Source organism: Balaenoptera borealis (assembly GCF_965194805.1).
Source record: "Balaenoptera borealis genome assembly, chromosome: 5".
Taxonomy (NCBI): domain Eukaryota; kingdom Metazoa; phylum Chordata; class Mammalia; order Artiodactyla; family Balaenopteridae; genus Balaenoptera; species Balaenoptera borealis.
Window position 1 is genome coordinate 129,218,844 of NC_138862.1, and position 24,853 is coordinate 129,243,696.

At 35.3% G+C, this 24,853-nt stretch overlaps 1 protein-coding gene across 3 annotated transcripts in view; it reads left to right on the top strand.

Annotated features, from left to right (window-relative positions):
- Positions 1-24,853, top strand: part of STAG1 (STAG1 cohesin complex component) — a gene marked incomplete at its 3' end in the record, with an annotated part of 436,193 nt that overhangs the window by 366,795 nt on the left and 44,545 nt on the right. For all 3 annotated transcript variants that reach the window (XM_082393421.1, XM_082393420.1, XM_082393419.1), the window contains 6 exons: positions 2,029-2,132; positions 17,369-17,461; positions 17,563-17,652; positions 17,816-18,019; positions 19,013-19,083; positions 20,521-20,608. In XM_082393421.1, the coding sequence (XP_082249547.1) occupies positions 2,029-2,132; positions 17,369-17,461; positions 17,563-17,652; positions 17,816-18,019; positions 19,013-19,083; positions 20,521-20,608 (650 nt within the window). The remainder of the gene's footprint in view (positions 1-2,028; positions 2,133-17,368; positions 17,462-17,562; positions 17,653-17,815; positions 18,020-19,012; positions 19,084-20,520; positions 20,609-24,853) is intronic.

Consider the following 24,853-nt stretch of genomic DNA (forward strand, 5'->3'; position numbering starts at 1 on the left):
AAGGACTAGATAAGGGAAATTTGTTCAACTAAATATTCCAATTAGTTGAATTAAGTTACATATTAAGGTATATTATAACATTATAAAGCTGTTATAATCAAAATAGTGTGTCCTTGTAATAGAAAAATAGATTAGTGAAACTAAATAAAGAATCCAGAAATAGATCTAAGTATATATAAGCACGTAACACATGTTTAAAGGTGACATTTCAGATAAACCAGGGAAAGCTGGTTTTATTTAATAATGGTTGAGGCATAATTGGCTGCTCATCTGGTGGGAATAAACAGACCCATACTTGATACTATCGGCAGAAATAAATTTCAGACAGATTAAAGATGTAAAAGCAAGCAACAGATGGAGACAGAAAAGAAAATATATATCTATAATCTCTAGGAGAAAGGAGATCTTTGAAAGCAATACAAGAAACCCAGAAGCCTTTTTTTTTTTTATCAGTATGAGATGATAGATGTTAACTAAGCTTACTGGGATAATCATGTCACGATATATATAAGTTAAATCATTATGCTGTACAACTTAAACCTATATTGTATTGTATGTCAGTTATCTCAAAAAAACTGGAAAGAAAAGAGAGAAATCTGAAAGCCATAAAAAAAATAAGTACAGATATGACTTTGTAAAAGTTAATGATTTCTGGCAGAAGATACCATGAGGAGTCTAAAAACAAAAGAACAAACTGGGAGAAAATATTTGCATCATTTAAGACAAAGTTAGGGACTTCCCTGGTGATGCAGTGGTTAAGAATCCACGTGCCAATGCAGGAGACACGGGTTCAATCCCTGGTCCGGGAAGATCCCACATGCCGCAGAGCAACTAAGCCCATGCGCCACAACTACTGAGCCTGCGCTCTAGAGCCCATGCACCACAACTACTGAGCCTGCGCTCTAGAGCCCATGAGCCACAACTACTGAGCCTGCATGCCACAACTATTGAAGCCCGTGCGCCTAGAGCCCGTGCTCCGCAACAAGAGAAGCCACTGCAGCGAGAAGCCCGTGCACTGCAACGAAGAGTAGCCCCCACTTGCCGCAACTAGAGAAAGCCCACACACAGCAACAAAGACCCAATGCAGTCAAAAATAAATAAAAAATAAAGAATCCAAGAAAGGTGAATAACAATGGAAAAATTAGCAGAGAATAAACATTAAAAATCTCCAAATAAATTTTAAACTAATAAACAAGAAAATACACTCCACTAATTAGTAGTTAGGCAGGAGCAAAATAACATACCATTTTCAATCATTGGATTGGCAAACATTAAAGGGACTTTATAACATCCAGTGCTGGCAGGGATATGAGGAACCAAACATTCTCATCATTGCAGTTGGAGGTGTGGATTGCAGTAAGTAACCTTTTTGATTTGTCAGTACCAAGATTTTAACCTTTGAGTCATTGCTCCCCCTCTTGAAATGTATTCTTCAGAAATAAAAGTATCAGTTATATAAATATATGTGTACTTATGATATGTATTACTGCGTTGTTTATAAACGTGACAAATTTGGGGGAAATTTGCATGTTAATGGAAGGATGAATAAATTGTGGAACACAAATTATGTAATAACTTGTAATTATTTAACATAATTATTTGTACATGTCATGTGACTTGAAAGATATTCAAAATCTATTGTTAATTTTTTAAAAAGATATAGCATGTTCGTTTTTTGCTAAAAAAAAAAAGATATATGAGCTTTGAAGTGATATAGAAGGAAAATTTTGGCATTGCCTAATTCAGAAGTATATTACAAGAGACCAAGTATTAGAAGAAACCAGAGTTTATTGTCTTTTTTACTTTGTATATCTCTTTCTTGTTTGACTTACGACAAGCACATATTATTCTTAAAACAAGAAAAAAGACAAAGAATAGAACTTTAGTCTTTAAGTAATAGACTACAGTTTTTTATAATTGTGCTCATTTTTTTTTTTATTTTTTTTTTATTTTTTTTTTGTGCTCATTTTTGATACATGGCTATTGTAAAACTATCTACTCATACTAATGTGTTTTGTTTCACTTTAGCAATGTCTGACCGTCAGGAGAGTGCTCTTATAGAGCTAATGGTTTGTACGATTCGTCAAGCTGCTGAGGCACATCCTCCAGTGGGAAGGGGTACCGGCAAGAGAGTAAGTTATATTAGAAATCTACAAAAAAAAAGAAAAAGAAAGGTTTTAATGTAATTAACTGTCTTAAATATTTGAATATTTTTTGTAAATGATATATGCTGTGGTAGTTCATCTTATATTCTGTCTACTCAGGTTCCAAAATAGATTCTTTGCATCCATGCTTCTATAGCACCTGTGCCTGCTTCTAGTCTAGTATCTTACGAATTTTCACATTCATATTTGTTAAAGGTACAGAAAGGCTCTGAAGGCAAACTGCCTAGTTTTGGAAGCTCTTCCACTTAACATCTATGTAATCTTTGGACAGTTGATTATTTTCTTTGTTAATTTCCTTACCTATAGTATGGGGCTAATAATGCAGGTGTTATTGCTATTCAAGATGAACTGAGATAATCATGATGGAAAGACTGGCTCCAGTAGTGTGAAGAGGTAGGCGATTCCTCTCTGCCAAAAAAAAAAAAGTGTAAAACTGGAAAAATTGTCAAAACCCGTATCAGGGCTCTGGAAATTAACCAAAGATAAAACAACAAATTGAGAAACATTTATGGGCATATCTTGGAGATATTGTAGGTTCAGTTCCAGACCACTATAATAAAGCAAATACCGCAGTAAAGCTAGTCACATGAATTTTTTGTTTTTTTGATGCATAAAAAGTTGTGTTTACACTATACAATAGTCTATTAATTGCTCAATGCTTTATGCCTAGAAAAGCAATGTACATACCTAAATTTAAAACTAGTGTATTGCTAAAAAAATGCTGTTATCTGAGCCTTTAGCGAGTTGCAATCTTTTTGCTGGTGGCAGTTTCTTAAAATAAGACAAAAATGAGGTTTGCCTCATTGATGGAGTTTTCCTTTCACAAACAATTTCTATGTAGCATGCAATGCTGTTTGATAGCATTTGACCCACAGTAGAACTTCTTTCAAAATTGGAGTCAGACCTCTCAAACCCTGCCACTGCTTTATCAACTAAGTTCATGTAATATTCTAAATCCTTTGTTGTCATTTCAACAATCATCACAGCATTTTCACCATGAGTAGATTACATCTCTAGAAACCACCTTCTTTGCTCATCCATAAGAAGCAACTCCTCATCTGTTAAAGTTTTTATCATGAGGTTTATCACATATTCAGTCTCTGCTTTGAATTCTAGTTCTCTTGCTGTTTTCACCACATCTGCAGTTCCTTCCTCCGCTGAAATCTTGAACACCTCAAAGTCACTCATGAGGATTGGAATCAACTTCTTCCAAATTCCTGTTAGTGTTGATATTTTGACCTCTTCCCCTTGAATCATGAATATTCTTAGTGTCGTCTAGGACGCTGAATCCTTTCCAGAAAGTTTTCAATGGACTTTGCACAGATCCATCAAAGGAATCACTATCCATGGCAGCTATAGCCTTACAAAATCTCTTTCTTTACTAATGAAACTTGAAAGTCAGAATTATTCCTGGATCCATGGGCTGCAAAATGGATATTGTGTTAGGAGGCATGAAAACATTCTCATGGTGCATCTCCATCAGAGCTCTTGGGTGACCAGATGCCTTGTCAGTGAGCAGTCATGTTTTGAAAGGAATCTTTTCTTTGGGCAGTAGGTCTCAACAGTGGGCTTAAGATATTCACTAAACCATGTTGTAAACAGATGTGCTGTCACCCAGACTTTGTTGTTCCACTGATAGAGAACAGGCAGAGTAGATTGAGCATATTTCTAAGGGCCCTAGGACTTTCAGAATAGCGAATGAGCATTGGCTTCAACTTAAAGTCACCAACTGTATAGCTATGAAAATCCTACGTGGCATCTTCTTTTAATATAATGCTGTTTTGTCTATACCGCAAATCTTTAGTGTAGCCACCTTTATTAATTATCTTAGCTAGATCTTCTGGTTAACTTGCTGAAACTTCTACATCAGCAGTTGCTGCCTCACCTTGAACTCATGTTATAGAGATGGCTTCTTTTCTTAAATCTCATGAACTAGATTCAGCCTTTTCTTTTTGCAGCTTCGTCACTTCTCTCAGCTTTCATAGAATTTAAGAGAGTGAGGGCCTTGCTGTGGATTAGGCTTTGGCTTAATGGAATGTTGTGGCTGGTTCAATATTCTATCCAGATCACTAAAGCTTCTTCCATATCCGCAATAAGGCTGTTTTACTTTCTTATCATTCATGTATTCACTGGAGTAGCACTTTTAATTTCTTTCATGAACTTTTCCTTTGCATTCACAAGTTGGCTAACTGTTTGACTCAGGAGGCCTAGCTTTTGGCCTGTCTCAGCTTTCAACATGCCTTCCCCACTGAGCTTAATCATGTCTAGCTTTTGATTTAAAGCAAGAGATGTGTGACTCTTCTTTTCACCTGAACACTTAGAGGCTTATTAGGGGTTAGTAAGGTTGTTAATTGGCCTGATTTCAATACTGTTGAGTCTCAGGAAATAGGGAGGCCTGAGGAGGGGGAAAAGATGGGGGAACAGCTAGTTGGTGGAGCAGTGAGACACAACACTTATCAAGTAAGTTCCCCATTTTATATGGGTGCAGTTTCTGGCACCCCAGAACAATTAAATGGTAACATCAAAGATCATTGATCACAGATCACCATAACAGGTATAATAATAATGATGAAAAAGTTTGAAATATTGCAAGAATTACCAAAATGTGGCACAGAAACAGACACACAAACACAAAATGAGCAAATGCTGTTGGGAAAATGGTATCAATAGACTTGCTCAACACAGGTTGTCACAAAGTTCCAGTTTGTTTTCTTCAAAAAAGCAATATCTGCAAAGCATAATAATGAGGTGTGCTTGTATTCTTGAAAAACTGCTGAAGCTTCAGGTTAAAGCTGTAGGAGTCTACAGCCTTCCTGCCTAGGGTTACAGTATACACAGAACCCACAAACTTGATTGGTGACATCTGTAATTTTACCAGAGTGGCACCGTATGTAAAAACCAGCAACTTTGCTGTCAAAGGAAGCAGACTCAATATGGGACAAATGGGAAAAGTCCACAGCTTTGTCAACTAGAAACAAATAAGGAAAACCTGCACCTGTGATATTCAGAGATTGTGTCTGCAAGTTGGTAAGAATAGTGAACCAGCCAAGAATCTAACAAAAAAATGCTAGAAATGAGAAAGCCATAAAAGGATTAATAAACTCTTCACACATCCCTGGCTGACTGGGAAACCTGAGAGAACCCAGTGGAAAATAAAAGTCAAGCAAACTTACACAGTGGCTGAAGTTTGAATGTGCTCTCTATCCCACAAACAGATCAGGTCTCAGAGACTAGGAGCCCTGTAAATTTGGAGCATTTGAGCACCACCTCTACCCAAATCATTGGCTGACTAGTGATCTATTGAAACACAGAGGAGACTCCCAGGAAGACAGGCTGAAAAACAAAAATAAGAATAAAAATTCCCAACAGAAGCCACACATCATGGGAGAGACAAATTACACAGTTTAAGTTAAAGATTAATTTGTTAAAATGACACTTAGAAAAATAATTTTTAAATACATAGTTATTACAGGATATCATCCAAAAATGTCCACTTTTCCAGAAAAATTGAAACCATGCAAAAAACAAAAACACAGTAAAGTGTGACCATACTCAGGGGAAAAAAGTAGACAGTAGAAATGGTTTCTCAGTAGGCGCAATTGTTGGGTTTAGCAAATACTTCAGAGCCCTTTTTTATAAATATGTTCAAAGAATTATAGGAAAATATGTTCAGAGAATTCCAGGAAAAGATGATAACAACAAATAAGGAATCTCAGTAATTCCAATTTTTCAAATGGAAATTCATGAGTTGAAAAGTACAGTAACAAAAATTTAAAATTTATTAGATAAGCTCAACAAATGTGAGATGACAGAAGAAACAGTGGACATGAAAGATTAATAGAAATTATTCATTCTGAAAAAAACAGGAAAAAAGATGAAGAGAAATGAACAGAGCCTAAGAAATGTGTGAAACAACATCAAGTCACCAAATTTGTGTAATGGAGTGCTACAAAGAAAGGAGTGAGAGAAAGAAATAGGAAGGAAAAACATTTTAAGAATTGCCAAAAACTTCCCAAATTTGATGAGAAATGTTAATCCACAGATCCAAGAAATTTAACAAAACCCAAATAGTATAAACACAAAATATCTACCTCTAGACACAGGGTAGTCACACTGTTAAAAGCTAAAGACATAAAATCTTGAAAGCTGCAAGAAAAAAAATAACTCATGTGGAGGACAACAGCAATAGATTAGCAGTTGACTTATCAGAAGTAGTTAAGGCCAGAAGACAGTAGAATGGCAATCACCGAAAGACAACAAAATTGCCAACCAAGAATTCTAAATCCAGTAAAATTATCTTTCAAGTATGAAAGTGAAATAAAAACATTCCCATATAAACAGAGATTGAGAGACATGTTAGAAGACCTGCCTTAGAAGAAATACTAAAAGAAGTCCTTCCAGCTGTAAAGAATGGAAACTCTAATCCACAGGAGGAAATAGAGAGTACCAGAAATGGTAAATATGTGGGTGGATATAAAAGGCTGTGTATATTATAGTTTTTTTAATTTTTAAAGAGACATGAGATTATTTAAAGCAACAATTATAGCACTGTAGTGTTAAGATTATAATATATATAGATATATGAGAATAACACAAAGAAGGGTAAAGGAAGTAGAACTCTTGGAGTTAAATTGCTGTATTTTGCTATAATTAATTCATTATTAATCTGAAGTTAGTTGTAATAAGTTGAAGAAGTATATTGTAATCCCTAGAGTAACTACTCATACCTAAAAAAGGAAAATGAAACCAACAGATAAATTGTAATAGCACACTAAAAAATGTTTAACTGCAAAGAAGGCAGTAAAGGACGAAGAGAGGGGAGAAAAAAAGACGTAAGATATATAGATAACAAATAGCCCAATGGCTGACATAAATTTAACCATATTAAACATTACATTAAATACGAATATAGGAAAGACTCCAAAAAGTAGAGACTGAGAAAACTAAAGACTGGGTATGAAATGATAATAAGGAATTATTGTTTAATTTTGTTGGCAATGTAAAGCTTAATTATTCTTGCATCTTCATCTGTTAGAGACATAATTAAATATTAGGAGTGAAATGATATACAAAGAACTTGCCTTAAAATGCTACAGAAGACCATTGTTTCGGGGTGCACAAGGAGAGGGGATTCACAGCACCTCCTAAACCAGCTCCAGAGACGGGCGCAAGCCGCGGCTGTCAGCGTGGACACCAGAGACAGGTATGAAACGCTAAGGCTGCTGCTGCAGCCAGCAAGAAGCCTGTGTGCAAGTGCAGGTCACTATCGACACTTCCCCTCCCGAGAGCCTGTGCAGGCCGCCACTGCCAGGGTCCTGTGATCCAGGGACAACTTCCCCGGGAGAAGACACGGCACGCTTCAGGCTGTTGCAACATCATGCTGGCCTCTGATGCCGCAGGCTCGCCCCACATTCCGTACCCCTCCCTCCAACTGGCCTGAGTGAGCCAGAGCCCCCTATCAGCTGCTACTTTAACCCAACCCTGTCTGAGCGAAGAACAGATGCCCTCAGGAGACCTACACACAGAGGCAGGGCCAAATCCAAAGCTGAACCCCAGGAGCTGTTCAAACAAAGAAGAGAAAGGGAAATCTCTCCCAGCAGCCTCAGGAGCAGTGGATTAAATCTCCACAGTCAACTTGATGTACCCTGCAACTGTGGAATACCTGAATAGACAACAGATCAGCCCAAAATTCAGGCGGTGGACTTTGGGAGCAATAATATATATATTTTTTTCCTTTTTCTCTTTTTCCGTGTGACTGACAGGGTCTTGGTACTCCAGCCAGGTGTCAGGCCTGTGCCTCTAAGGTTGGAGAGCCGAGTACAGGACATTGGTCCACCAGAGACCTCCCAGCTCCACATAATATCGAACAGCGAAAGCTCTCCCAGAGATGTCCATCTCAACGCTAAGACCTAGCTCCACTCAATGACCAGCAAGCTACAGTGCTGGACTCCCTATGCCAAATAACTAGCAGGACAGAAACACACCTTCACCCATTAGCAGAGAGGCTGCCTAAAATCATAATAGGGTCACAGACACCCCAAAACACACCACCAGACGTGGTCCTGCCCACCACAAAGACAAGATCCAGCCTCATCCACCAGAACACAGGCACTAGTCCTCTCCACCAGGAAACCTACACAACCCACTGAACCAACCTTAGCCACTGGGGGCAGACACCAAAACAACGGGAACTACGAACCTGCAGCCTGCGAAAAGGAGACCCCAAACACAGTAAGTTAAGCAAAATGAGAAGACAGAGAAACACACAGCAGATGAAGGAGCAAGGTAAAAACCCACAGACCAAACAAATGAAGAGGAAATAGGCAGTTTACCTGAAAAAGAATTCAGAGAAATGATAGTAAAGATGATCCAAAATCTTGGAAATAGAATGGAAAAATATAAGAAACGTTTAACAAGGACCTAGAAGAACTAAAGAGCAAACAAACAGTGATGAACAACACAATAAATGAAATTAAAAATTCTCTAGAAGGGCTCAATAGCAGAATAACTGAGGCAGAAGAACGGATAAGTGACCTGGAAGATAAAATGGTGGAAATAACTACTGCAGAGCAGAATAAAGAAAAAAGAATGAAAAGAATTGAGGACAGTCTCAGAGACCTGTGGGGCGACATTAAATGTACCAACATTCGAATTATAGGGGTCCCAGAAGAAGAAGAGAAAAAGAAAGGGACTGAGAAAATATTTGAAGAGATTATAGTTGAAAACTTCCCTAATATTGGAAAGGAAATAGTTAATCAAGTCCAGGAAGCACAGAGAGTCCCATACAGGATAAATCCAAGGAGAAACATGCCAAAACACATATTAATCAAACTGTCAAAAATTAAATACAAAGACAAAATATTAAAAGCAGCAAGGGAAAAAACAACAAATAACGTACAAGGGAATCCCCATAAGGTTAACAGCTGATCTTTCAGCAGAAACTCTGCAAGCCAGAAGGGAGTGGCAGGACATATTTAAAGTGATGAAAGGGAAGAACCTACAACCAAAATTACTCTACCCAGCAAGGATCTCATTCAGATTTGACAGAGAAATTAAAAGCTTTACAGACAAGCAAAAGCTAAGAGAATTCAGCACCACCAAACCAGCTTTACAGCAAATGCTAAAGGAACTCCTCTAGGCAGGAAACACAAGAGAAGGAAAAGACCTACAATAACAAACCCAAAACAATTAAGAAAATGATAATAGGAACATACATATCAATAATTACCTTAAATGTAAATGGATTAAATGCTCCAAACAAAAAACATCGACTGGCTGAATGGATACAAAAACAAGACCCGTATATATGCTGTCTGCAAGAGACCCTCTTCAGACCTAGGGACACATACAGACTGAAAGTGAGGGCATGGAAAAAGATATTCCATGCAAATGGAAAACAGAAGAAAGCTGGAGTAGCAATTCTCATACCAGACAAAATAGACTTAAAATAAAGACTCTTACAAGAGACAAAGAAGGACACTACATACATTGATCAAGGGATCAATCCATGAAGAAGATATAACAATTGTAAATATTTATGCACCCAACATAGGAGCACCTCAATACATAAGGCAAATGCTCACAGCCATAAAAGGGGAAATCGACAGTAACACAAGCATAGCAGGGGACTTTAACACCCCACTTTCACCAATGGACAGATCATCCAAAATGAAAATAAGTAAGGAAACACAAGCTTTAAGTGATACATTAAACAAGATGGACGGGGGCTTCCCTGGTGGCGCAGTGGTTGAGAATCCACCTGCTAATGCAGGGGACACGGGTTCAAGCCCTGCTCCGGGAAGATCCCACGTGCCGCGGAGCAGCTAGGCCCGTGAGCCACAATTACTGAGCCTGCGCGTCTGGAGCCCGTGCTCCGCAACAAGAGAGGCCACGATAGTGAGAGGCCCACGCACCGCGATGAAGAGTGGCCCCCGCTTGTCGCAACTAGAGAAAGCCCTCGCACAGAAACAAAGACCCAACACAACCAAAAATAAATAAATAAATAAAATTTAAAAAAAAAAACAAGATGGACTTAATTGATATTTATAGGACATTCCATCCAAAAACAACAGAATACACTTTCTGCTCAAGTGCTCATGGAACATTCTCCAGGATAGATTATATCTTGGGTCACAAATCAAGCCTTGGTAAATTTAAGAAAGTTGAAATCGTATCAAGTATCTTTTCCGACCACAACGCTATGAGCCTAGATATCAATTACAGGAAAAAATCTGTAAAAAATACAAATACATGGAGGCTACAAAATACACTACTTAATAACGAAGAGATCACTGAAGAAATCAAAAAGGAAATTAAAAAATACCTAGAAACAAATGACAATGAAAACACGACGACCCAAAACCTATGGGTTGCAGCAAAAGCAGTTCTAAGAGGGAAGTTTATAGCTATACAAGCCTACCTCAAGAAACAAGAAAAATCTCAAGTAAACAATCTAACCTTACACCGAAAGCATTTAGAGGAAGAAGAACAAAAAAACCCAAAGTTAGCAGAAGGAAAGAAATCATAAGGATCAGATCAGAAATGAATGAAAAAGAAATGAAGGAAGCAGTAGCAAAGATCAATAAAACTAAAAGCTGGTTCTTTGAGAAGATAAACAAAATTGATAAAGCATTAGCCAGACTCATCAAGAATAAAAGGGAGAAGACTGAAATCAATAGAATTAGAAATGAAAAAGGAGAAGTAACAACTGACACTGCAGAAATACAAAGGATCATGAGAGATTACTACAGGCAACTATATGCCAATAAAATGGATAACCTGGAAGAAATGGACAAAGGCTTAGGAAAGCACAACCTTCTGAGACTGAACCAGGAAGAAATAGAAAATATAAACAGACCAGTCACAAGCACTGAAATTGAAACTGTGATTAAAAATCTTCCAGCAAACAAAAGCCCAGGACCGGATGGCTTCACAGGCAAATTCTATCAAACATCTGGAGAAGAGCTAACACCTATCCTTCTCAAACTCTTCCAAAATATAGCAGAGGGAGGAACACTCCCAAACTCATTCTACGAGGCCACCATCACCCAGATACCAAAACCAGACAAAGATGTCACAAAGAAAGAAAACTACAGGCCAATATCACTGATAAACATAAGATGCAAAAATCCTCAACAAATACTAGCAAACAGAATCCAACAGCACATTAAAAGTATCATACACCATGATCAAGTGGGGTTTTTCCCAGGAATGCAAGGATTCTTCAATATATGCAAATCAATGTGATACACCATATTAACAAAGTGAAAGATAAAAACCATGTGATCATCTCAGTAGATGCAGGAAAAGCTTTTGACAAAATTCAACACCCATTTATGATAAAAAAAAACCCAGAAAGTAGGCATAGAGAGAACTTACCTCAACATAATAAAGGCCATATATGACAAACCCGCAGCCAACATCGTTCTCAATGGTGAAACACTGAAACCATTTCCACTAAGATGAGGAACAAGACAAGGTTGCCCACTCTCACCACTATTATTCAACATAGTTTTGGAAGTTTTAACCACAGCAATCAGAGAAGAAAAAGAAATAAAATGAATCCAAATCGGAAAATAACAAGTAAAGCTGTCACTGTTTGCAGATGACATGATACTATACATAGAGAATCCTAAAGACGCTACCAGAAAACTACTAGAGCTAATCAGTGAATTTGGTAAAGTAGCAGGATACAAAACTAATGCACAGAAATCCCTTGCATTCCTATACAGCAATGATGAAAAATCTGAAAGAGAATTTAAGGAAACACTCCCATTTACCACTGCAACAAAAAGAATAAAATACCTAGGAATAAACCTACCTAAGGAGACAAAAGACCTGTATGCAGAAAACTATAAGACACTGATGATAGAAATTTAAGATGATACAAACAGATGGAGAGATATACCATGTTCTTGGATTGGAAGAATCAACATTGTGAAAATGACTATACTACCCAAAGCAATCTACAGATTCAGTGCAATTCCTATCAAACTACCAATGGCATTTTTCACAGAACTAGAACCAAAAATTTCACAATGTGTATGGAAACACAGAAGACCCCGAATAACCAAAGCAATCTTCAGAAAGAAAAACGGAGCTGGAATCATCAGGCTCCCGGACTTCAGACTATACTACAAAGTTACAGAAATCAAGGCAGTATGGTACTGGCACAAAAACAGAAATATAGATCAATGGAACAGGATAGAAAGCCCAGAGATAAACCCATGCACATATGGTCACTTTATTTTTGGTAAACTAGGAAAGAATATACAATGGAGAAAAGACAGCCTCTTCAGTAAGTGGTGCTGAGAAAACTGGACAGCTACATGTAAAAGAATGAAATTAGAACACTTCCTAACACCATACACAAAAATAAACTCAAAATAGATTAAAGACCTAAGTGTAAGGCCAGACACTTTAAAACTCTTAGAGGAAAACATAGGCAGAACACTATATGACATAAATCACAGGAAGATCGTTTTTGACCCACCTCCTAGAGAAATGGAAATAAAAACAAAAATAAACAAATGGGACCTAATGAAACTTAAAAGCCATTGCACAGCAAAGGAAACCATAAACAAGACGAAAAGACAACCCTCAGAATGGGAGAAAATATTTGCAAATGAAGCAACTGACAAAGGATTAATCTCCAAAATATACCAGCAGCTCATGCAGCTCAATATCAAAAAAACAGACAACCCAATCCAAAAATGGGCAGAAGATCTAATAGACTTCTCTCCAAAAAAGATATACAGATTGCCAACAAACATATGAAAGGATGCTCAACATCACTAACCATTAGAGAAGTGCAAATCAAAACTACAATGAGGTATCACGTCACACTGGTCAGAATTGCTATCAGCAGAAAATCTACAAACAATAAATGCTGGAGACGGTGTGGAGAAAAGGGAATGCTCTTGCACTGTTGCTGGGAATGTAAATTGATACAGCCACTATGGAGAACAGTCTGGAGGTTCCTTAAAAAAATAAAAATAGAACTACCATATGACCAAGCAATGCCACTACTGGGCATATACCCTGAGAAAACCATAACTCAAAAAGAGTCATGTACCAAAATATTCATTGCAGCTCTATTTACAATAGCCAGGACATGGAAGCAACCTAAGTGTCCATCGACAGATGATTGGATAAAGAAGATGTGGCACATACATTCAATGGAATATTACTCAGCCATAAAAAGAAACGAAATTGAGTTATTTGTAGTGAGGTGGATGGACCTAGAGTCTGTCATACAGAGTGAAGTAAGTCAGAAAGAGAAAAACAAATACCGTATGCTAACACATATACATGGAATCTAAAAAAAAAAATGGTCATGAAGAACGTAAGGGTAAGACAGGAATAAAGACGCAGACCTACTAGAGAATGGACTTGAGGACACGGCGAGGGGGAAGGGTAAGCTGGGAGGAAGTGAGAGGGTGGCCTTGACATATATACACTACCAAGTGTAGAATAGATAGCTAGTGGGAAGCAGCCGCATAGCACAGGGAGATCAGCTCTGTGCTTTGTGACCACCTAGAGGGGTGGAATAGGGAGGGTGGGAGGGAGGAGATATGGGGATATAGGTATATGTATAGCTGACTCACTTTGTTATAAAGCAGAAACTAACACACCATTGTAAAGCAATTATACTCCAATAAAGACGTTTAAAATTAAAAAATGCTACAGAAGAAAAAAAAAACTTTAGGGAAATTGATGATACAATAATGACAAAATGAGTGTTTTTGAAATTTTCCAAAATAAAAGTTTTAAGAATATGTAATGTCCTAATTTTGAATGACAGCCCCTTCAGGCTGATTTCTTATTGTTTTGACATGTCATCATTTTTTGAGTGCTTTCTTTCAGAGCAAAATGTCCCAGGCTCACTTTCTACCTTTATTGCTTATGTTAGTTATCTATTCCTACGTATAAGAAATTACAATAGTTGCCCCTTACCCATGTTTTCTCTTCCCACAGTTTGTTACCAGTCAGCTATGATCCAAAAATATTAAATGGAAAATTCCAAAAGTAATCTATTGATAAGTTTGAAGTTGCATGCTGTTATGAGAAGCATGATGAAATCTCATGCCATCCAGCTTTGTCCCTCTCCATCCTGCCCGGGACATTGAATCATACCATTGTCCAGTGTATCCCACCAGTTAGTCACTTAGTGGTTGTTGTAAGTCATCAGATTGACTGTCACAGTATTGCAGTGTTTGTGTTCAAGTAACCCTTATTTTACTTAATAATCGCCTGAATGCCCAAGAGTAGTGATGTTGGCAATTTGGATATGTCAAAGAGAAGCCGTAAGTTCTTCCTTTAAGTGAATAGGTGAAAGTTCTAGACTTAACAAGGAAAGAAAAAAATCATATGCTGAGTTTGCTAAGATCTTCATTAAGAATAGATTTCTATCTGAAATTGTGAGGAAGGAAAAAGAAATTCCTATTAGTTTTGCTGTCACACCTCAAACTGCAAAAGTGATAGCCACAGTGCTTGATGAGTTCTTACTTAAGATGGAAAAGGTGTTAAATTTATACAGGATATTTAGAGAGAGAGAGACCACATTCACATAACTGTTATTACAGTATATTGTTATAATTGTCCTATTTTATTAGTTATTTTTGTTAATCTCTTACTTGCCTAATTTATCAATTAAACTTTATCATAGGCATGTTTGTATCAGCAAAAAACATAGTATATAGAGGGTTCGGAATGATCCACAGTTTCAGACATCTGCTGCGGGTCTTGGAATGTATCCCACATGGATTGAGGGGGACTACCATACTTCAAAACTTAGAGGCTTAAAGCAATAAGTATTCATGGTCTCATATAGTTTCTGTGGGTCAGAAATTTGTGAGTGGCTTAGCTGTTCATTTGGTTTAGATTCTCTCATAGGGTTGCAATTAAGATGTTAGCCAGGGCTTTAACCTCTGAAGTCTTGATAGTAAATTTACTTCTTCCATAACATTCACATGGTTCATTCACATGGTTGGCAAGTTAGTGTTGATTGTTGGTAAGAGGCCTTAGATCCTTACCATGTTGACCTCTCAGTAGGACTGTTTCAAGGCTGCCAGCCTCCCCCAGAATGAATGGTCCAAAAGAGAGTAAGGTGGACACTTGTGTGTGTTTTATGACCTCAAGAGTCATACAATATAATTCCCGCAATATTCCTTAGATTACACGTCAGCCTTATTCATTTTCAGAAGAGATTCTGTTAAGGGCATGAATACCAGGAGACAGTGGTCAACTGGGAGTCACCCTGTAGGCTGATACTACATTACCCTAGCACAGGAATCTCCCACGAGCCCTTGTTCCTTTTGATATAGAGTAATATGTAAAGATCACAATCTTGTTACTAGGGATACTCATTGTCAATTGGTTATCATTGCTGCTAGGCACCATTCATACACAGAGCTAAGAAATATATGTATTTCTCTATATATACACATATGTTTAAATCATGCATTCATATTGATATTTCTGACTTAAATTTAGCATAACAGGGTTTTTACCTCTTTGCTTTTATGTTTTCCATTTTTATTTTTTGGAAATATATAAAAAATTTACATAGTTAAAAAGTCAAAACCATGTAAAAATATATATATATTTAGAGAAGTCTTTCTTATATGCCTCCCTCTACACCCCTTTGCTACCAGTAACCATTTTTATTTGATTTTTTCTATCCTTCCAGTGTTTCATTCTGCAAATATAGATAAATGCATGCACACATACAGATATGTGTATTCTTATTCTCCATTCTCCTCCCTCTCAATCTCCTATCTCCTACAAAGGATAGCATACTTTATATGGTGTTCTGTACCTTACATTTTAATTTAACAGTATATCCTGGGTATTACTCCATAACTTGATTTGGAGATCTTCATTTTCTTATGGCTATATATGATCTATTATGTGGATATAGTATTGAGAGTCTTTTGGGTCAGTCTTTTGCTGGAAATAATGTGCAGCAAATAATATTGTGTCATTTCGTACTTGTACCAGGTGTGTTGGTGGGGTAGATTGGTAAAGTGGGACTCCTAGGGCAAAGGAAAAATGTGTATACAATTTTGTTGAGTATTGGCAAATTCCCCTTCATAGGTATTATGCCATTTTTGCTGTCCCATCGGAGATATTGTGAGGATTAAATGAGTTCATGTGTATAGAGTGCCTGACATGATGACCGTTTAATCAAAATAGCTGTTACCCTAAAGTCAACATCCTTAGACCTTTCCTACATTGTCAAATGAATTTCAAGACTTCTCAATATCCTGCATACATTTCTAGATATATATTTCACTTTACATGTAGCCCCTTTAATTGCTTTGTGCAGAACCAAACATGACACTTGGTGGTAGATCATTCCAAAATGTTATTTCATATGTTTAAGAGGTTGAAAAACAACCTGAAAGAAGAATCAGATAGGAGGCCCTATTACTTCTTTCATACATTCTCAAACATTAGGGTTTACATTTATAAAGTGGCAATTCACATTGGAATGTTTCTGTCCCATAAGACCATTCAACATTATGATGGTAAATTCCTTCAAGATAATAAACTGCAGAATACTTTGGGGAAATAATTATCCTAACTGAGCCTGCATTTTAATATTTTATTTTTGGAACCACCTATAGTTTAGCTAGTTGAATACAGGCTAAGGTGAAGGGCTCTAATCTGTTCAGTGATCAGAGGCTGTACCCCTCTGTCTTGATTATTGCCTAACAGATTTATGGCTTAATTACAAGAACAATCAAATATAAATGAGTCCAGAGACATTGTTAGTATATGCTTTAAAAATAAGTGAAAATTTACTAGCTGCTGATGGTATTAAAAAAGGATTGCTTGCTAAAGTACTTTTAGAATAGTTTATTTAGCCTAGGGGAGATAACTTAATATTTTGAGATTAAAACTGTAGAAAAATTATTTCTCCATTGGTTCCAGTATTTTTATATTCATAACTGGTTTTTTAGAAATGTTTTTGTTTTTATTTAAACAAGTAGTAACATCTAAAATAGGTAGCTATTTAATAAAGTAATAGTAATAAAGTAATTTGAATAAAACTAGATGCATTTATTTTAGTAGTTTGTTAAGCTTTTCTGAAAATTCTGTTATATTATCTGCCAGTGCTTCATCATCTTTGTAACATTCTAGATTTATAAATTAGTACATGACACTCTTATTCTTTGCCCATTTAAATTTATTTCTAGGTGCTAACTGCCAAAGAAAGGAAAACTCAAATTGATGATAGAAACAAATTGACTGAGCATTTTATCATCACACTGCCTATGTTGCTATCAAAGGTACAGTTTCATTTACAGTTTTGTGATAATATGCCACTGAGTTTGCTTATTACACTGTACTATTAAAGTAGTTACTTCGTTTTCTTTGCTTCTCCTTCTAGTATTCTGCAGATGCAGAGAAGGTAGCAAACTTGCTACAAATCCCACAGTATTTTGATCTAGAAATTTATAGCACAGGTAGAATGGAAAAGGTAAGACACTATAAAATTGAAATTCTGCTATTATAGTCAGTTTTATTAACTGGATTATTTTATTTTCATGTAATATATAGGCTTATTTGTTATTTGACAGATGCTTTTTTTAATTTTTGTTATTAATCTAAATATCATAGTTTTTCTTTTTTTTCCTCCTCAGCATCTAGATGCTTTACTAAAACAGATTAAATTTGTTGTGGAGAAGCACGTAGAATCAGATGTTCTAGAAGCCTGCAGTAAAACCTATAGCATCTTATGCAGTGAAGAATATACCATCCAGAACAGAGTTGACATAGCTCGAAGCCAACTGATTGATGAGTTTGTAGATCGATTCAATCATTCTGTGGAAGATCTGTTGCAAGAGGTCTGTTTTAAAGTTAATGTGTACATATAATGATTTTGGCTAATAATTTTTCAAGGTAGCTGAGTTTTAAATTGTTTCCATTTTAAAATAAAATCTAGTAGAATTCTCTACTGCTTTCAAAACTTAGCATTATTGCAGTTGTTCATTTTATGAAGATCAGCCTTAGTTACACTTCATTTTTATTTTAAAAACCTGTTTCATAAAAGACAGACTTTTTTTTTTCTCTTTTAAGAAAGGTCTGACTTTTCTTAAGTCATTTTTTCATTTTCTATTCCTGGGACCTAATTTGCATTTTAATATTACTGAACTATTATGATGTGCTAATGAATAGAACATAAAAATTGTGTGCTTATAAAGGATAGCTGCTTACCAGTGGTGTGCCCAAGATAGCAGCAAGCATCTCCAACTGGTTATTTTTATAATTATTTCTGTGATTCCTGCCTCTTGCCCTCTCCTTTCAATCTATGTAAGGCAATCTGGAATTCCCACAGCTTTGTATGTCCTGACGGCCAGGCTGATAGGATTTACTTTTAATCCATGTAATCAGTTTTCCCCTATTTTTCATTTTTAATTTTAACTTTTAATTTTTTTCAACCATTTTTTGATTTTCATTGTGATTTTGAAGTTACAGATGTAACTGACAATCAGTAAAATCTTTGAAATAACCAATAAAATCTTTAAAGTACCTATCCTTTCACACAGCAGTTTCAAGGAATTTATCCAAAGGTATTAATCAGAAAATTGTACAAAGTCACGTTTATGACATTGTTTAAAATGCAAAAGTGGTTATTTCTGGGTGTTGGGCTTATGGGTGTTTTTTACTTTTTGTTTTTTTGCTTATTTGTATTTTCTCATTTATCAACAGTGAATATATACTATTTATATAATAAAAAAGAATTTTTCTTTAGGCAGTAAGTATTAATAGACTTTCATGTGAATTTGAGGATGAGTAAATTTATGGTATTAAGGTACTGTCTGCTCTTTTTTTTATAGGGAGAAGAAGCTGATGATGATGATATTTACAATGTTCTTTCTACATTAAAGCGGTTAACCTCTTTCCACAAGTATGTCATTTTATTTAAAGTGGATTTAATGAATAACCTATATTAGTCAACATAAAACAAACTGATTGTAATGTTTAACATCCATGTAACAATGGGAAATTTTAGAGAAATACTGAGATGTTGTGATGTTTTCTTTTTATTATTCGGATTTCCTCCAGATAAATATGAGTTTTTATTATAATTTGATTACTTAAGGAGTAAGATTTATCATTCAGTATAATGAATGTACACTGTACACTGTAGAAGTTTAAGATAATCAGTATAATTAACAAATTATATGGGCTTATTCTGCAGCTAGAGTTTTTATAGGTATAATTTTCAGTTGATAGCTCTTAGAAATCATACTAAATAAAAATCACAGCTTTGGAGAAAGCCACAAAATTGTTTCTATAAGCTTTTTTTCCTGAATTGTTCTTGTTTGTCTAGTTTGTTTATTATTGTGTTCATACTATGTAGAAGAACTGTTAGATTTGAATAAGGAAAAAAGGCTCAGATCAGTGAAATAGGTGTCATTTTCAAATTGTAATTTGCATATTCCTTGTAATGAAACATGCTTATCTTCTCCATAGAGAAAGGAAAATAAAGAACTTTGTTGTGAAAAAGAATGTTTAGGTGTAGCCCTTACTTTAATGAATACTTCAGATTTCAAAAGCAGTGTCTAAAATCTAAGCCTTTTCTGTATACACAAGTACATTTTTGGAATTCCATGGAGAAACAAACTCTTATTTGAAAAAATATTTTGACATCTGAAAATAAAAGTTGACAACCAGTGTCAAAACTCCTATTTAAGAAAATATTTTGACGTTTGAAAATAAAAGTTGACAGTCAGTAATCATACTATTTTTAGTAGCAGAGCTCATGAGAATTTATACTGTCAGTGTTATCTCATTCAGAAGTCCTCAGCACATGTAAATAGCTACACTAAAGTTTTTGAACTGTGCCATATTTCCTTTACCCTGACTTTGTCTTTATTTATCTCCATCTCGTGAATACAAATCTCTTTTTCAAAAATACGCATGTATTTATACTTTGAAATTCTGAATGAATTTGTTTAAATGTGCTTTAAAACATACTAGAAAGAAAGAAATGGTAACCTTCACTTTAACATATGAAGTTTTATTGTTATTAATTTCTTTTAATGAATTCCTACTATCAGCTTCCACTCTGTCTTTCTCTACCCGTCTCCCTCTTCTCTTCTCCCCCTCTCATTCCCCACTTCCTTCTTTTTTTCTTTCTCTCTTTCTTTGTTTTTTTCTCCCTCTCCCTCTCCCTCTTTCTCTTTTTCTAAGTTTGGGGACTTGAACATTTCCTTATGGAACTTTTACAATTCTACTAGAAAATGAAGTTACTTTATTCTTCCCCCATTGAAACTGAGCTCAACAAATTTAAACCTTCCTCCACTCTAGAATAAAGTTAATGCATTTTTGTTTATTTTAGCGCTCATGATCTCACAAAATGGGATCTGTTTGGTAATTGCTACAGATTATTGAAGACTGGAATTGAACATGGAGCTATGCCAGAACAGGTAGGAGTTTATTGATATTCTTCCTGTGTCATTTTAGAAAGTTTTTCTGATATCGTGTAGTATTATCAAAAGCCTTTCATGGAACATAGTTGATAATTCTTAAACGCAGCCACTTCCTTTGAGAATTATTGCCATAGTAATTCAGTGTTACAGATAGATATATTATATCTTCAGATTTGAGCAGAAAAAAATAGAAAAAGTTTGCTATAATGTAGCAAAAGTTTAATATTTAATTTTGACATAAACATTATTACTCTTTTAGGGAAAATACCATTACTTACTATAGTAGCAATTTCAAAACTTCATCAGTTTAATATAATGAAAATTTCTGATCATGGCTGTATTTCAGGCACTGTTCTAGGTAATGATAATAGTAAGCCTTAGATATGGCTTAGTTTTTGTGGTGAATCATATTTACATAAGTTTGGAGGCCTTTAGCAGGTTTTAGACTTTTTTGCATTCATACGTAAGTTGGAGTGAAAAGGGCAGGAATTCAACAAACTTTCTCCAGTCTGGAAGAGACTTGGAATAGTCAACTTAATTATCATACAGAGAATTAAGAATTTAATACTTCTGTATGAGAATTAACTTGTTAATTACTAATTAACAATTATAATTATTGCTAATTAACAGTAACAATCTGTTATTAAGAATTAAGGGTTATTTTATACATTGCAGACATTCATGTAGACCAGAACACCAACCCCATAAGTTAGGTTATAAGGTGGTGTTTAGGTGTGAGCTCATCCATTCCTGTTTTGGTAATATGGGATGCTTAGATGACACTTCATTGTACTAAAGTAATCAATAGATATAACAAAATTATACTTTCATGTTAAAAGTTCATCATAGAAACAATGCTTTATTATTGCTATGATTAACTCTTAAATTGCCTTAATTCATGTCTTTGAGCTCTACTTTATAGCCACTCTTAATAACAAATGTCCCTGATGATGTTACGTGTTTTATTATAGCTTGTGGGAAAATGCTGAAAATTTGACCCCTTGTTTTTCTTCATTTATTGTTTACTCTTCAGCTTTGATCCTCTTTTCATCTCAAACTTTTCAGTAGCCTAAATGCAATTCACTGATACTCTAAGCTGTGCTTCAGAGTTGAAAGGGAATGATAGAGTTAAGATAATCTTTTTTTTTGGTTTTCACATTTTCCTCAAGAAGAGAATAAGAATAGCACTTCTCTGTTTTATCTGGAGATTATAACTATATCTAAATTTATTTTTAATTCTCCATACCATCATATATTGTCTTAGACCTGACTTGTTACAGTCTCACAATGTTTTTCTCTGATTATGTTGGTTTTCTGTTATTTATTTTTTTATTTTTTATTTATTTATTTATTTATTTTATTTTGACTGCATATGCATTATCTACCCAATTTTGTTTAAATTTCTTTGAGTAAGAGAGCATTTATGTGACATTTGCTTTAACTTTGTTAACTTCCTAGACACATATTCTTTACTTGAAACATGTGTATGAAGTTTGAGTACATCACTACTAGATTGTACACTTATTTATTTTAGCAATCAGAAATTATTTAGCATTTAGCACCTCTTAGAAACATCTCTTTAGATACCCAGTACTGAGAATCCAAAACCTGTATTCAGCCGTTTCTTCATAGGACCATGCAAGCTCACTTTTTTAAATTCCAACTCTGTTCCTTTTAATTAGAATCCAAGAAAATACTCTTTTAGAGCAAGGATATCAAAGAACTGCCAAAATGTTTGCTGTTTGTTAACCCTCAGTTATGCTTAACATTTTGAAGATACCTTAAAACTTTCTAGCTCTTTTGGGGGAGCTGTATTGTCCTTATATGCTTGACTGTTTGTTTTCCATGGTAACCATTTCAACTAGAAGTTTCACAGTCCCACCCTTCAGGATTAACTGAATTCTTTTTCCTTCCTCTTTCTGTGATCTACATTTTCTCATGTCAGTGCTATTTTAACTATTATAGTAGAATAGGTAAAACCAAAGTTTAAAAAATTTAGCTATTCTTAAAATACGTTTTTTAAAATTGAATTATAGAAAAGTTATAATCGAAAAATCAGCTCTCTTATTTCCTTCAATTCATCAATTGTCAATAATTTTTCCCATTTGTACTCTTACATGCTTGCGCACCTCTCTCTCGCTCGCTCTCCCTCTCGCTCTTCCTCCCCATATAATATTAATATGCATGTGTACAATAAATATTAATAATATTTTTATAGCAGTTTTTCTCCAGCCCAGGATCCAAGCCATAATAGCACATTGTATTTCTTTTTTTTAAGAAAAATATTTTTAATAAATTTATTTATTTATTTTTGGCTGTTTTTGGTCTTCGTTGCTGCGCATGGGCTTTCTCAAGTTGGCGGCGAGCGGGGCCTGCTCTTCGTTGAGGTGCACAGGCTTCTCGCTGCGGTAGCTTCTCTTGTTGCGGAGCACAGGCTCTAGGCGCGTGGGCTTCAGTAGTTGTGGTGCATGGGCTCTAGTAGTTGTGGCGCTTGGGCTCAGTAGTTGTGGCTTATGGGCTCTAGAGCACAGGCTCAGTAGTTGTGGCACACTGGCTTAGTTGCTCCATGGCATGTGGGATCTTCCCAACCAGGGCTCGAACCCATGTCCCCTGCATTGGCAGGTGGATTCTTAACCACTGCGCCACCAGGGAAGTCCCACATTGCATTTTTGTAATGTCTTTTTTTTGTTCTCCTTTAATCTGAATGGTTTTTCAGGCTTTGCCTTTCATGACATTGACATTTTGAAGAGTACAGACCAGTTATTTTATAGAATGTTCTCTATTTACTTTTGTCTGATCTACACATTTAGATTGAGATTATGCATTCGTGGCAGGAATGCTACATAAATGATATTCTGTTTTCAGTGAATCACATCAGGAAGCACATGATGGCAGTTTGTTCAGTATTGGTGATAATTAATTTTGATCACTTTAGTAAGTGAGGTCTGCTAAGTATCTCTGGTGTAGAGTTACCATTTTCTTTTTAGATGAATAAGTAATCTGTGGGAATATTCTTTAAGACTATGTAAATAATCCTGTTTCTTATCAAACTTTGACATAATAATTTGAGCATTCTTTTGTGATTTTGCCTGGCTCGTTTATTATTATGATAGTCACAAAATGCTAACTTAAGTGGTGTTTTTCTAACTCTGTCTTTTATTTTATATTTATTTGTTGGCCCTCTGCTATAAGGAAGAACTTTCCCTTCTCCCTTTGGTTATTTATGTATTTATTCATTCGTTTACCTTTTTAAATTTTAAATTTATTTTTTAAAATTTAGTATCAGTATGGACTCATGGATTTCTGTTTTATTCCTATTCTGTTCATCTGGTTAAAACAGTACTATTGTTATTCATTTTGGTGCTGAAATTGTTGCAGATTTAGCCAGAGGGAATTTCTTTCCAGCCTGCTCCTATGTGCTTTAAATATTTTTTTGAGCACTTCCATACTTTCTGGCACAAGAATATGTTCCAGGGTCTGTTTATGCCTACCCCTATGCTAATGAATTCTTAACCTATGGAAAATATAAAACTTACTGCAGTTCCTTAACACAATAGTCATTAGTTTGTAAAGAACCCACATTTCAGAATTTATTGTAGTATTTCTTCATACATTTTTTTGTAAAATGAAGGCAAAAAATATTTAAATTCTCCTTATCCTGTTTTATGGCCTTTGTGCCAATTTCCTGTTGGTATATCTGTATATCTGAAAGTTTAAACCTTCTCTTAGGCAACATCTAAGAAAAATTAAATATTAAAATTCTGCTTCAATGCATAGTTCCAAGAATGTCTTTCCAGATTCTAAAAATTGAAAGCCAATAAAAAACAATTCATAAATTATTTTGGTAAATATATGCTATATAACAAATTAGTGTGATTAAACCCATAAAGAAGGAAATGTAATCATATCAGTAACTTTGGGCCTATCAAGCCATCAATAATAGAAAATTTAAGATTTGTACTTATTATGTACCAGGTACTATTTTAAGTCTTTATGTGCATACATTTCTTGAAGCCTCATGACAACCCTATGAAATATACATCGTTATTCTCATTTTATTGATTATGAAACTGAAACATAGAGATATTAAATAACTTGCCTAAAGTCTCATAGCTGTTACATACCCACTTTAACCAAGCTTTTAAATTCTTTTCATTGTCTCTTCAAATTTTCTACTGCTAATTTGCTACTACTGTTTATAGTATCCCATGCCTTCTGATGTTTGCCCCATGTCAAACTCTT